Consider the following 14,417-nt stretch of genomic DNA (forward strand, 5'->3'; position numbering starts at 1 on the left):
GGGGAACTTTCTAAGAGTGGGTGACATGAGACAGTGGTGAGTTGCAGGTAGTGATGTCAACAGGGAAACTGTGTCATTTAAGATGTGAGTAAATTGCATTTGTGCTTCTAAGGCCACATTGCTGCCATACACAAGCTAACTGATTAAGGATGACTTTATGTGTTGTCAAGAGATGCCACATTGAAAAAATGGGGTAGTGTATTTCTTACTGGTATGCAGTCTGGAGATGTTGGAAGTATTCTACCATAATTATTTTCTTTTCTGATAGATGTGGAAATGAAACATTCCTTAGGGAAAATAGTAGCTTTCTGGTTAGAAGTTTGAAGCAGGAGCCTTGAAAAATAGAACTGTTATGAGTGTTGATGAGCTTACTATTTTACTTAATTTACTTTTACAATAAGTAGGAACATGGAAGGAGACAATCAGAGGTGTTATATCCCTCTTCAGGTGTGTCTGTGTGAGCTTTTTCAAGTAAATCAAGAGGTTTTACTAACAGTTGCTCATAGTCACGCACAGATTTGAAAATGATGCATGGTGAAATTAATGAAGTAGCTAACTTCTTCTTTAGGTGTGCCTGTGAAAATAGGCTGCCTCGGTCTTCTGTTTAATTTTGTTAAAGCTTTCTTTTTTTTTCTCTTTTTTTTTTTTCCCCCATCATATTTTTCTTCATTGTAAAGTCAAACTGATTTGGATAATTATCAAACATTTGATTAAATTAACTTCAATTTCAATTCATGAATTTCTTTTGAAAGTCCTGTGAGCTCTATATGGTAACACAGAAACTTATTACACAGTTGTGACTGAAGGTAGCACTCACGATGAATAATGATAGAAAGAGTTTAGAGTATGGCATGCAGTCTTATACTTGTGGCTGCTGTTCACTTGCACTGTCTTGTTCTCATTGTAATGATTTCTAAGAAAAATGTGTTGCACCTGAAAATCTTGGAAAGGCTAAAGAGATTTGAAGGCAGTGGGAATACAAAATCAGGTTAATTATAGTAGTGTATGTTGTCTTCCCTGTAATGTGGTGAATTTGTTTTTACTTATTTAGCTCTAAATTTTCCTATTCAGAGTTAGAGGCAGTTATGTAAGCGTTTGGATTGTATGGAACAAAATGACTCACCAAGATAGACTATAATGCACATAGCTGTGTTTTTACAGGGAAGTACTCAATGAGTCAGCTATAGAAGAGCATACTAATTGGCACTGCTGCACCTGTGGGTTTAGATTAATATCTACCCTGAACCTGGGTCACTGCACTTTTTGGCACCTCTTGCTGCCTGAATTACTGGTCAGACTTTAAAAAGTGCTGGGTGTCCCACCTCCCATTGAAGGATATTAAAGGACCTCTTCAGATTTCAATTTTGCATGCAGTTAACTCTAATGTTTTCATTGTCTATTCTTGGCAGCATCTATGAAGGGGATGAAGTATAAACTTCTTGTGCTTTTCACTCCCAGTAGCATACTAAAATCTGAGGCTTTGCTTTTAAAATGTCCTCTAATATTGCCTTAATCCTTTTGTTGGTATCTTTTTGGTACAGGAGTAATTTCCCTGTCACAATTCATCATCTGCTCACAGAACAAGAGAACACCTGTGTCGCCAATCACAGTTTACATCTCAGTTTGAGAAAGTCTAAGAAAGAATTTTTGTTATCTTATTTTCCACAAGCTTTCCCAATGTGGGAAAGCTGAACATTTTTCTAGCCTGCTCAGTCAATCAGAACAAATCCTGTGATGAAAACCATTTGCAGACAGTGGTGGGCTCTGCCTGCGCCCGGCTCCCAGAGCTGTCCTTGGTAGCTGCTCTGCTGGGCTGACCCCAAGGCAGAACTGTTTTTTTGGTGCTAATATCATTGGGAACACCATCAGGAATATATTTTATTAAAAAATGTCTGTTTATGATTTGAGTTTTAAGCACTAATAATTCTAGAAAAAATGGTGAAGGAAGTTTGATGTAGATAATTTTGTTATTACAATTATAAGGAATATACTCCTGTATGTGTTTTGCAGACTCACATGCTAATAGATATTTCAAATCCCAGAATGAGCCATCCTACCACATAGTGCAGCCCCATGGATTTAAGCACATGATTTCTCTCTTGTTCCATGGACTTCCAAGCATCTTCTAGAAAGTAATAAAAGCCTTTTTTGTCCTGTGTATGGTAATTGATTAATATCATGTGTGTACATCCATATACTTAAGAGTTTTCATCTCTTTAAAAAAGATATTTCTTATCTCTAGCAGCATATTTTATTCCTTTGGAATACTGGATATTTGATGTGGTAATGGCCTTGCTGGCGGAGAGTAGATTAGCAGAGGGAGTTTTGGGGGTGAATCTTAATTATTTATGGTAAAATAATAGTTCCTGTTACAAGTAGTAGAATGTAGCTGTAGTTCCCATGCATGGTCTGTATTTTATAGATCATCTTATTTTTCCTTTCTAATCACAGTACTTGTGTGGTAATATCAAGGTGTATTTCTGTGGATGGCAGATATATTTTAGAACCCACTTATTTTCCCATTTATTTTCATGCTTGTGAGCTGATTGTTTACATGTAGCACAGTTCGCTGCTTTATATGGCCGTGTTTTGTCTTTTAATAAAATAAGATCTTTTTGAAGATGATGATTGGCTGAGGGTTTTGAGTTGTATGAAGCAGAACTCAGTCTGCTGGTGAAGAGTATTTTCTGTTTTAAAAGCTCCACGTAAATCCTTCTCCACTCTTACAGAAAAACTTACTTCTACTGCGTAATCACTTTGTGTCCATCTTTCAGAAATTGATGCATGTATTGTCTCGGTTTAATTTGTGTAAATGCATAATGTAGTGGCCATATAAAAGATAACTCCCCCCAATAAAAACAAAGTTGCATGATATTTGGCATAACAGAGTATGTACCCCTTTATCAAGTATTGGACAAAAAGATCCATTTTCTTTTTTGTTAAGAACCTATCTGTAATAAAAGATAATTGAAATACTTTCCTCCTGTAATTAATAGTGTCTCAGATTTTCAACAGATTTTTATTAAGTTTATTGTTGATCTTGCATTTTCAAATTAAATGAAAAAGCTGCCTGTAAACATCAAGTTTTCCTGATCACTGAATAGATGGGTAGGACAAGAGATAATATGAAGCAACCTGAAATAAATGGAGGTACATTAAAGTTCTGTTTGGATAATTTTGAAAGTTCTTCCATCCTTTTATTTTTTTCCACACTAACTGAATTGGTTATCAGATTCTTGTTAATTTTCTAGATGATACTTATGAATTAAATATCTGTGAAAAATGAGGGAGGTGGAGGTCAATTCTGTCAGAAGTTCCTTAGAGGGAGCTAATAAAGCTCTTAATCCTAACATGCTCTTAGCAAAGTCTTTAACATCATGCCTTGCATACCCAAACAATCCTCTGCTTGCTTTCTGTAGTTTAAGGTTGATGTGTAACATGACGAAGTATACAGAGTGACTTCTTCAGATAGTTTCAGGCCATAAAAATTTTAAGGCAGGAGATAAAAATAAGGTCTTCTCTTGTTACAAAGTAGTTTTACACTTACACAGGCATTCCAGAAAATTAAAGGATAATTTTAACAGTTGTGGGAGACACCTGGATTTTTTTTTTTTTGATAATTCAGGTGGGATTGTGCTTCAGGATTTGAAGGGCAGAATTTATATTCAGTGCTGACCTTTCACTGGCAAAATAGATGTTTTTTTTTAAAGAGCAGATATCTCTTTCCTTTTTGTCTCCGTTGCTGATTGTTTTGACTATATTGAAATTAAACAGCATCCAGTTACCAGTGGTTTCTTCTGCTAGGTATATATCTTCCTAGTTTCACTGAAATTAATTCAGAAAACCACAGGTTTATTTAACTAAAAGTGGCAATTATTAAATTGTTGCTGGAGTCAAATGAGTTCTATCAAGGTTTCTGCCTTTCATCATGTATGTCTATTACATGTTTTTCTTTTTCTGTAAAACAGAATTGCCTTGTGTCAAAAAACCAGTGGTCTGAAGAAAGCTGTGAACTTTCCATTATACTTTAAAATAAGCAATCATATATATTTCTTCAGTGTTAACTCATATTTAGTTAATACATTAGAGAACCCAGCTCCTGTTGGTCATGCAGATTACTTGTTTACGATTACCTCAAACTTGCGTCAGCACTTACTGTTATATTACCATGGTTATATTATTGTTAAACTTAACCTTGCACCTGCTTGCTAATAAAAACCTATCTAGCAGTCCAGATGATTAATTAAAATAGCATAGCTTTGTTTTCCTTTCTAACCCAACAGACAAAGTTACTATACCTTGCCTGAACACTGAGGTGTATTTTATAGGTGTGCACACAAATTTTTCTGTCAAACGAATTCATAGGGTTTAGACTTTGCTATTTGTGTTTTCATGGCAAAGTAAATGTTACCACAGCAAACTGATAAAGATGCATCATCAAGACTAGGGAAGATATTTTCCACCATTTTTTATTCTACTTTATTATTTTTCTGAAGTTTGATTTGCCTTGGGTTTTCATATTTGTATATCAGTACACACTGAAAACAAAGGGATTTTTACTAATGCATTTCTGTCCAAGAGTTGTTTTTTGCATAATCTGTTGTCAAATCAGAACCTTCCTTTTGTTAACTCTCAATATTACCAGGAAAGAAAAATGGGCTTGTTCTTAAGCTTTAGCATTTCCTTGAGTCTGGTGTGGACAATGCATGTGACTTCTGCTGGGGCACATCATGTCTTTATAGACCAAAATGTTAACAGTTTCTTCTTCTTACCATTATTTGTTCTTTTTATTAAAGTTTGCAGTCTGTCATTGTGCCTATACAGTGGCCCCTGTTATGAATGACATCCAAGAGAGATCTCTAGAAGTTGTTTATCCTAGTATTGATATTTAACTCTAGTCAGATGGAGACTACTAACTTTCTTTCCCTCACTGTTCAAAACTCTGACAATTTTTTTTGGAGACTTTTTTTTCCTATAAGCTTAAAGGAAAAACAAAACTAAACAAACAAAACCCAAACCAAAACAAAAAGAAAACAAAGCCAAAACCAAAACAAAAAAAAACCCAACAACCAACCAAACAAAACACATCCGGAGCTGCCACTAGCTTTGCCTCTTGGCCTGGTGGTAAAAACCATCACTGGTGAGAGCAACCTAGCCAGAGGAAAGGTGTCCCCAGCGTGCTCAATGTGAACATAAAGAAATAGTGACCCTTGAAAGAAGAGTGTTCAGAAATGTGTTGCAAGTGACTGAACAGTTTCAGAAATGGTCTTAAATACTTGTGCTTTCTAAGAGACATTATATTTTTTGTGTAAAATTATATACGTGGAAATATCCATATTTGAGGAAGACGTAAGATGTTGGTTATGTTTTTAACTGAAAAGTTTCATTTTCATTTTTGAACTCTTTGAAGGTGATCTATTTTTTTAAGGTGTTTTACGTGGCAGACCAGAGGCATATTTAATGCATTTTCTCCTAGTTGCCTTGCATTCAAGAAAAATAACGGAGATAGGAGGAAGTAATGTAGTATCTGGGAGTTCTTTAGAAATACAGATCTTTTTGCTTAAGTAAAGAGTTTTTTTGATATGGATTCGATTCAATAGTAACACATGTGAGCATCAATAAGTAAGAAAACAGTAACTTTTGCAGCAACATGAAACTACTGAGAATATTGTCTGATGAATGGTCTCTACAACAGTATATAAAGAACAGACAGAGAAAAACAAGTAGACCAGAGAGAATGATTTGGTAACAGTTGGACTTTGGACAACGTTTTAGTTGTATGGAAGCAAGGAAAGCAATTTGCTGTGGAACTGTATAACGAACAACCAGGCAAAGTTAGTGCTGTCTTCCTGGATGGGGGAAAGAAGGGAAAGAGTTGAAGATGACACCAAGATTGAACCCAGGGTTTTTGTGAGTCTGAGGGGACAAATAATAGAGCTATTGATGGAGGCAGTGAAGAGAGGGGAAAGGAAGAATTGGTATCAAGATAATAAACAGCCACTTCAGCTCAGGTTAATTGATATATGCTCTGTTGACTTCATTCACAGCAGCAGAGGATATGGCCTGTTGAGTTCAGCTTTAACGATAAGTTCGAGTTGGCAGGGAGGTCTCAGGATAAAATCTCAGCAAAAGTAGGCAGAGATGAAAGACTGAGGTTATAGATCCCAAATTCTTGCAGGTGGGCCTATGTCTTGGTTCATTGAATTGTGATGGCAGCTTAGGGAAGATGACCTAGCTATGCAAAAGTCAAACAGAAAAAAACCAAGAAAGCCAGAAAGATAACAGGAAAATGGAGAAGAAGAAACCCGCCAAAGAGGTCAAAGAAAGGTTAAAAAGAAGAGAGAGAGGCTGAAGCTTTGAAAAGCAAAGTATTTGAAAGAATCCTAATAATAGAGATTATAAATGGCAAGCATACAAATTAACCAAGAGGAAAATGAAAAATATTTTTTTCACTCAGTTTAACAGAAAATAGATAAACATATATAATTCTCTGAGGCAAACGTAATATGGAATGTGGAACATAATAGAAATTACTTTAAATTCTCATTTTCAGGAAGATGTGAGCAAATGTAAAGGTTGTATTTTCTCAGTACTGTATGTTTGAGTTCATAGTTCAAATGCTAACTTGTTTCAGTGTCCTTTATGCTTTGTTGTATTTACTTTGAGAAACTAGCACAGATGCTGAAAATTTCTTAGTAGACTGATATTACTTTTAAATGATTGTGTTTAGGCAATGTGCAAAGAAATTAAAAAGATTGTAGGAGTTTAAGGGAATACTTAAACAAAGTATTTGTCTTTTGCTAGGTAGTTTCTTTGTATAAAAATACAGATCAGTAAGCAAATACATTTGATATAAATAAATATTTGTCATGTATTTTCCCAAGGGTTGTAACATGACGTTACAGTCTTCAGATTGGTTTTAATGTCTCAATAAATTCTTAAATTAAATAAATTCTTAAATTAAATAAATCCTTTAATTAAATTGAGCTCTTTTTTATTTAAAGCTGTCTTTTGGGGAGATATTGCCTTAGATGATGAAGACTTAAAAATCTTTCAAATTGACAGGACAATTGACCTTACGCAGCACTCCAATGAAAGACTTGGCCATAACACAGGTATGATATTTCAAGGTTTTTTTAACTTATTTTTCCTGTTATTTACTTCTTCATAGAAGGTGATCTCTGTTTTAAATGTAGAAATTCAGTATAATGTTTTGGGTAATCTTAGTTCACACTTTAAAAATGTTATTAAACAATGAGTATAAAATTGCTTTAAAGAAAGAAAGACAAAACCTAAAATTTTAATTTTTTTCTGGTGTTTCTGATTAAAAATATCTTGCTGAACAGAAGAGCAGAAACTGGTAGGAACTGTAAGTCCACTCTGCAGATGGTCATGTGGGAAAGGAAATTGTACAAAGCTTTTCTTTTGTTGCTAAAATTTCCTGATAGCAGACCCCAAATGTCCTATGGAGAACATTGGTGGAATCCTGGAGGCGAGGCTAGGAGTCTTGGGTTATAACCCCTCCTTTTGCTCTGTTTTCAGTTCTTTCCACATCAGTACTCAGATATAGAAACATCACAAGACCATGTCATCCTTGCTAGAATTTGCCATGTCTAAAAAGCAACTATTTATCTGACATTTTAATACATGTTTATTTACTGTTGTTAACATACAGTACATGAGTGCCAGAAGCTGCAATCTGATTAGCGCAGGCAGTTGGATATTCAGACAGACAGATAAAGAGAGATTATTTATGTGTAAATATATATGTACGTGTGCGTGAGAGAAAACATAATTTATATCTTCAATGGATGTCTATCTAATGTCTAAAACTAGCTATGTTTTCAGGTTCTGATTTGTAAATTCATAATGAGAATTTGTAAACTTTCAGGCTGTAGTACCAAAAAAGGTAAGTTACTTAGGAAGAGTATGGGAAAAATGTTATTAGGAAATGTATAAATGCATAATTTAAATTTATTTTCTGTTAAGCATGTTCTTTATGTTCTTGAACCTAGCTACTATTACCTTGATGATTCCTGATATATGGAAATAAGGATCGCTTTGAGGAATGATCAGAAAGGAATTTTTCAGACCAAAGAATCAATTTTCTATTTAACCTTCCAGTATTGACATATTTAAAATATTTTTAGTTTTCCTAGTTAGGTGTCATGATTAGACTATTTTTATGGAAACTTAAAAATTTATTTTGTTTCCTCTTAAAGCCACTTGTTTTTTCAAGGCAGGAACACCTTTGGTCATTTCTAGATCAAGACTGGATTTTAAAATGTTAATAGACTCAGCAGTTTCCCTGCCCCCTTTTCTCCCAAACAAATTGCTTTAATTGGCTTTGAAGGTATTTCAGGCACTACTTGTGCTGAGAAAATGTAGAGAGCGAGGTCGGTCATTTCCACTTAAAGTGGATGCAGTCAAGTGATTTCCTTGGCCTGCTGACTTTCCTTTTTCTTCTTGCTTTTCTATTGTTTTCTTTTTAACTGCACAGATGGTTTTTTTGTCAATTGCCACAGAAGGAATATACATTTCTAAGCTAATTTTAATAATATTTAATATTCTACTTAATTTTCTTTCCTTACCTATCTTGAGATTCGTGCATTATCTTTTCCTGTGGACAGTGTCCCGTTTAGGATATTGAGTCATCCTATTAAGGATTACCAATGCATTTGGGTCAGATTTTTCTGCATTTATTGCACAAGACAAATCTATGCGGCTGCAATTGTCAGTGGGACTAAACTTTGGAGAACAAACTCTGCTGAAGTTAACTGTAATGGTTCTCAGTGAATCCTTAACATTCTCATTTTTTCTGAAAACAGAGTTGTAGAACTCAATTTTACGCTTTACATATGTAATTATTTTTCTAAATTTACAGCATTTTGATGCAGAAACTAGAAGTTTAGCCTGTTTTTGCAAACTGCACAACCTGGTGTGCTCTAATTTACAAATGGGTAAATTGCCAACAAATAACTAGTTGATGTTAAGTAGCAACTAGAAAAAGAATTTTAAACATCTGTAAAATAGAAAACTAATATTTCACCTTGGTTACAGACACAATGACAATTAATTACAAGGTCGATTTCTGAGCACTTTCTTTTGTTGACCTTCACAAAGTAAAGGTGACGTCAGGTAAAATGGTTAGATAATTGGGTGTAAATCACCAAGATGGAGTTGCGGAGTAGCATTTTTCTTTGCAACTAATAATTAAAAATCCTGAGGCTCAGAGGCTCTGATTCACATTATGTTGACTACTCCTTTTGATGAGGATTATCTGCCTGGATTTGCAGGGTCAGATACTTAATCTGTGAGCATCTCAGAGTATGGCTCTGTCATTTTATTTGTCATTTTGTCCAAGCAATATGCATAATTATTGTAAATGGCAACAACAGTTAAAGCTGGTAAAGATGTTATATACATATTATTATGAATCCCAACTGCCACAAGTAGCCTCCTTCTCCTGCCTGAAGTGTGAGAACATGTAGCAAATACGATTTTTTTTTTTTTTTTTTTTTTTTAAACTTTCTTAGACTGTGGTCTGGCAAAACTGTATATTGTTAATGTAAGACAGATTTGTTATGTGACACACTACTTCAGTTTTTCACTAAGTGGAAGATGCGTGCTGTGTTGACAGAGAAATTATAATTTAATATTTTTCTAGAAATAATGATAGCGAAATAGTTTCTTTATGTAAATAATGGTATTTTTTCTGTTATGTCTGTGACAGTTGATGCTTTTAAGGATTTTATAATATTTTTTTTAGAATCTTCAGCTATATGCCTTTTTTTATAAGATGAATGTTAACATAAGAGGCAATTGCATTAATGATGATCAATACAGGGAATGGAATTGTTATATTCTCTAGTGTATATTATAGTTACCATGTAACTTGATGGAAAGGAATGTGTTGAACTATTACCTCATCTATCTAAAATGTTTTAAAAAATTTGGAAAATTTTTCTCAAGGGAGCCAGCAACTATGTGACAGTGTAATCCAAATAATTAGGCACATTGTTATTCACTGAGTATTCACACATACTCACTTGCCTTATATGGAATTTTCTTATCTGTAATATGATTTTAAGTGCTCTTTAATAAATATGTTTTCCACATATGTATTGAAAATTTTTATAGGAAGTTGGGAAAGGTCTTTTTAGTGGCAGTTGGAGGTTTTGATGGTCCTTTTATTTCTATCTTTTTACTTTTGCTGCTGTAAAAGTAGTTTGAAAACTCTCTTGTCCCATAACAGTATTGAATTTTAAAATACAGCCTACTACAAACTTCTGAAAATCACAAAACTTTCTGAACAATTCTGAATCATTTTTTTGACTAGTGCAGTATTATAAATATTCTTTCTTCTGGTGTACTGGTGTTTGCAAAGGCACTTGCAGCCACAGAAGGATTATACATGAAGAGAGTATGTGGCAAATGCACCAAATGTGTGCAGTAAACCTAGAAATGTGTTGCATTTTTGTAAATGGCATGGTAAATGTTAAAATCAACTACTTAATAACATAGTTTTTCTTGCTCATTGGTTGCTGAAATGAAACACGTATATATGCTTGTGAGGTCTTACTGCAATATGCACCAGTATATGATATTTCAAAGCGTTTGGAGTGCATTGGCATCTATTTGCATGCTGACAAAGAAAACCAAATCTTTTATGATAAAATCAGCCAAATTAAGTTTGTATCAAGTGGGTCAGGTGAGTGTTGGTTTTGTGTTGGGGGGGGTGTGTGTGTGTGTTTGTTTGGGTTTTTTTTGTGTTTGTTTGTTTGTTTTCTTTCTCCTGATGAAACTTTGGGTATTTTCTTTCACAGGAAATTTCTGTGAAAGTAAGGCTTTTAGCTGTCACTCAATATGGCTCTGAGGATGTCGAGGTCACCAGGAAGGAAAAAAGTTCCGAATAATAATTAGATGATGTAATTGTCCTGACTTGTCTGAATAACAAAGACATGTTGGCTTACATTCTGGAATGCATATTAGAAATGTTTTCAGCTAAAATGTGTTTTTATTTGATTGTCAAGAATACTTGAAGGATTTGTATATGAGTCATCAAAGAATGTTAAATTTCCTTTAAGATGCATTGCAGTTTTCACAGGATATTTAGGTTATATAGTTATATAGTTGCTGTAGGTATAAGATTCTATGTTTTTAACTTTTGTAAAATTCCTTAATTGCTTTTTTTTTTTTTTCTCCTTTTTAAAGGTGGCTTTGGAGAGCATGGAATGTCGAAAAAACGAGGTGCCCTCTATCAGCTTATAGACAGGATAAGAAGATTTGGCTCTGGTATTTTCACTGTTTACATTAGCAGGTTGCCTAATGTGATAATGTATCATGAACATTAATGATGATAGTACTTTAACACTTTAAAGCCTTTCTGTATTACTACTGGCATAAGCAAACTGTAAAATAAATAGTACAAGAATAGCAATGAAGTATTTGCTCTTTGTTGCATTTTCTTAGAGGTCTATTTCCAGCATCAAATCTGGAAGCTAAAATATGTAGTTTTGAATCTCATATTAAAAATTCCTTAGCTTTTTCATATGGCTGTGTTCACAGTTATCAACTGATGTCAATACAATGTCTTTTCAGTACAGGTAGGCTATGCTACATAGCTGCTAATTTTATGGTGTGCATTTGGGGTTTTTTTGTTTGTTTATTTTGTTTGGTTTTGTTCTTTTTCTGGATCCGGTTGGGGCACTCTTATGATTCATACTATGTTTGAAGTGTTTATGGTGTGTTACACTGAAAACCCACATTTTTTTACTAATCATTCTTCCGTCAGTATGAACATAATTGAATTCAGCAGGCTATGTAAGTGGAATCCCCATTAATAGTGGTGGAGCTTACTCACCGTATTTGATACAAGATGTCACTTTAAAATCATGAAACCTCCACCTCAACAAGGAAAATATGTGAAACTCATTGTAATCACACCACATTATGTCTGAAGGCATCAATGCATATCTTGTGAGATTAACCAGAGCACAGTAACTGCCTTTGCAAATGTGCTCTGGTATACCGTCTTGATCCTTTGTAAGAGAATTAGAATTTTTGCATAAATGTTTGTCATCTTTTGCATACAATTTGGCATAAATTTCATACTTCTAGTTCAAAAGTAAGTTGATAAAAATAATTTTGAATGGTAAAACATCTTTATCAACATGTGATGTCATTCAGTAATGACTGCATTTTACGCATAACAATAGTTTTTTTCTGAGGTTTCTACCTGCATTTTAGACTTTTGTGTAATTCTCATTTATTTACTTACAAGGATAAGTTATTTGCTTTACCTGAGTGGTTTTTTTTAACCCTGAAATTTTCTCCATCGTGCCTGATATAAGTTTTTACTTATACTTTCTCCATCATGCCTGTTAGTTTTTACAAAGGCAGACTTGGCTTTTCTTCCTGTGCATCGAGAGCTTTCTCCCTGCTTTGTGCCGTAGCTTCTTCCCTTTCTTGCTTCTGCTGCTCTCCCAGCCCTGGGGCTTTGCCGAGATTCTGTAGACATGATCCTGCCCCGGAATCCTCCCTGATTCTGACACAGCCATTAACACTTAGGTGGAACTGGTATCACAGGGGATGCTCACAGAGGGAAGGTGTACCCTTCAATGAGGAATCTTACTAACTTATAAATTGCTTCGGAAGAAGCACCTGGTATGGTGTGCAAGTCCTTGTCTAACTATCCGTATCCTCTTCTGTTGTCACAGTAAGTTTCAGCTGATTTGGGAAAGACTTGCCTATAATGGGATGAATGGTGGTAATAATATATCTGAAAATAGTAGACATTTGTCTTCTAGAGAAATTCCAGCCATGAGTAATACTTATCCATAGGGTTCCAAAAGCTTGTTTATTAAAAATGGACATTTGCATCCTGAGGAGCTGTAGGGTTACTACGAAAATGAAACTCACGTTTTCATCTGAAAATGTATCTACTGGTGATTGCTACGGGTAATAGAGATTGGAGGGAGAAATGATCCCCTCTAACTTTTTCCATGTGTATACAACTTTGCAAATAATTTATCTGCTTTTTCCTTGTAATTCCGAAAATAACAGCCAATCTAATACTTTAAGGAATTCTTTCTGTCCAGTGTTTTAAGGATGGTCACGCACTTGCTTTTTTCTAGATTTTGCAATAGAAATGAAAGAGACAATGCCTTGATTACTTTGGGTCTGTCCGAAGTCTTCCCTTCTTTACTGGAAAAATCCTAATTTATTAAAGAAAAATACACAGGGAGTGTGATTTTTAAAATTATTATTATTAAATGAGAAAATTTAGATGAAATTATGTAATGTGCCTTCAAGTTGACAAATATATGTGCAAATTGTTACTGTAGATATATTAAAAAAATTAAGACTGTTCATTTCAAACATTTCTCAGAAAACTAAGTAATGATAAACTGTTGCATAACAGCAATGTCCTACTTTTAAAGGGCATAAAGAAATAATCTGACTTTGACCTGCTGGAAAATAATTGTTCTCTTTTTTGTGTGTGTGTTCTCATTCAGTGTTTTAATTATCATTACAGGCTTTGAGCAAAATAATACATCTAAAGGAAGAACTACTGTAAAATTCTCAGGGAAAAATGAGAAAAACCGATTTCCCAGAGCTGCTACATCACGAACAGAAAGAATATGGCCAGGGGGTGTCATTCCATATGTAATAGGTGGAAATTTCACTGGTAAGCTTTCTGCTTTGAATGGGGAGAAGAAATAAGAATTTTTTTAATTGCTTTTTTTTTTTTAAAAAAAAAAAAGGTAAAGTCATACTATGGAATTCAGTAGAAGAGTTTCTGTTGCATCAGGCTGAAGTACATCTGTTCTGAAAATATTAGTCATACTTGAAAAAATTGTTCCCAAAGGCAAGCTACATAATAAAAACGTATAACTATGTTTTAGAAAGGGATGACTCTCTTTCTTTGCCTGATATTTCTTGTTGCATGGTTGTTTCAAGAGCCTAAGTAGCACAAGGTTGTGAAATCTGTCTTTTTAAAGAAATGCAGGCTATTTAGCACAAGAATATAACTAATTTAACTGGTGTGATGTATTCTGCTAAAATGATTTCACTCAACGAACTGACTCAAATGTGTTTTTTAATTCCTCAGTTTGGTTTTCAGATGGGTACACACAGACATTATATATGACAAGAAGAAAGACTGACTTAAAAATATATAGAATTCATAGCAGAAAACTGTAAAAAAAGGTTTAAAACATTTTTTATCTGAAAAATGTAAATGGATCAACATTAGCGTGGATTTAAGAGGTAATTTAAAACAGGGAGGGAGAAAAGCAACATGGATGGGAAAATATATGTAGTAATATTTGTTGTGCACAATAATACAAGGAATCAAAAGAAATATGCAAATGCTCACACATTGTATGCATACGTATATAGAGAAACAAGAGTCA

General features: G+C 34.2%; 1 protein-coding gene across 1 annotated transcript in view; it reads left to right on the forward strand.

The window, feature by feature from the left end:
* TLL1 (tolloid like 1) overlaps positions 1 to 14,417 on the forward strand; it is a 134,910-nt gene that overhangs the window by 52,847 nt on the left and 67,646 nt on the right. The window contains exons 2-4 of the mRNA XM_065633325.1: positions 7,005 to 7,115; positions 11,215 to 11,295; positions 13,538 to 13,690. Coding sequence (XP_065489397.1) covers positions 7,005 to 7,115; positions 11,215 to 11,295; positions 13,538 to 13,690 — 345 coding nt within the window. The remainder of the gene's footprint in view (positions 1 to 7,004; positions 7,116 to 11,214; positions 11,296 to 13,537; positions 13,691 to 14,417) is intronic.

The sequence above is a fragment of the Caloenas nicobarica genome, chromosome 4 (genome assembly GCF_036013445.1).
Source record: "Caloenas nicobarica isolate bCalNic1 chromosome 4, bCalNic1.hap1, whole genome shotgun sequence".
Lineage (NCBI taxonomy): Eukaryota > Metazoa > Chordata > Aves > Columbiformes > Columbidae > Caloenas > Caloenas nicobarica.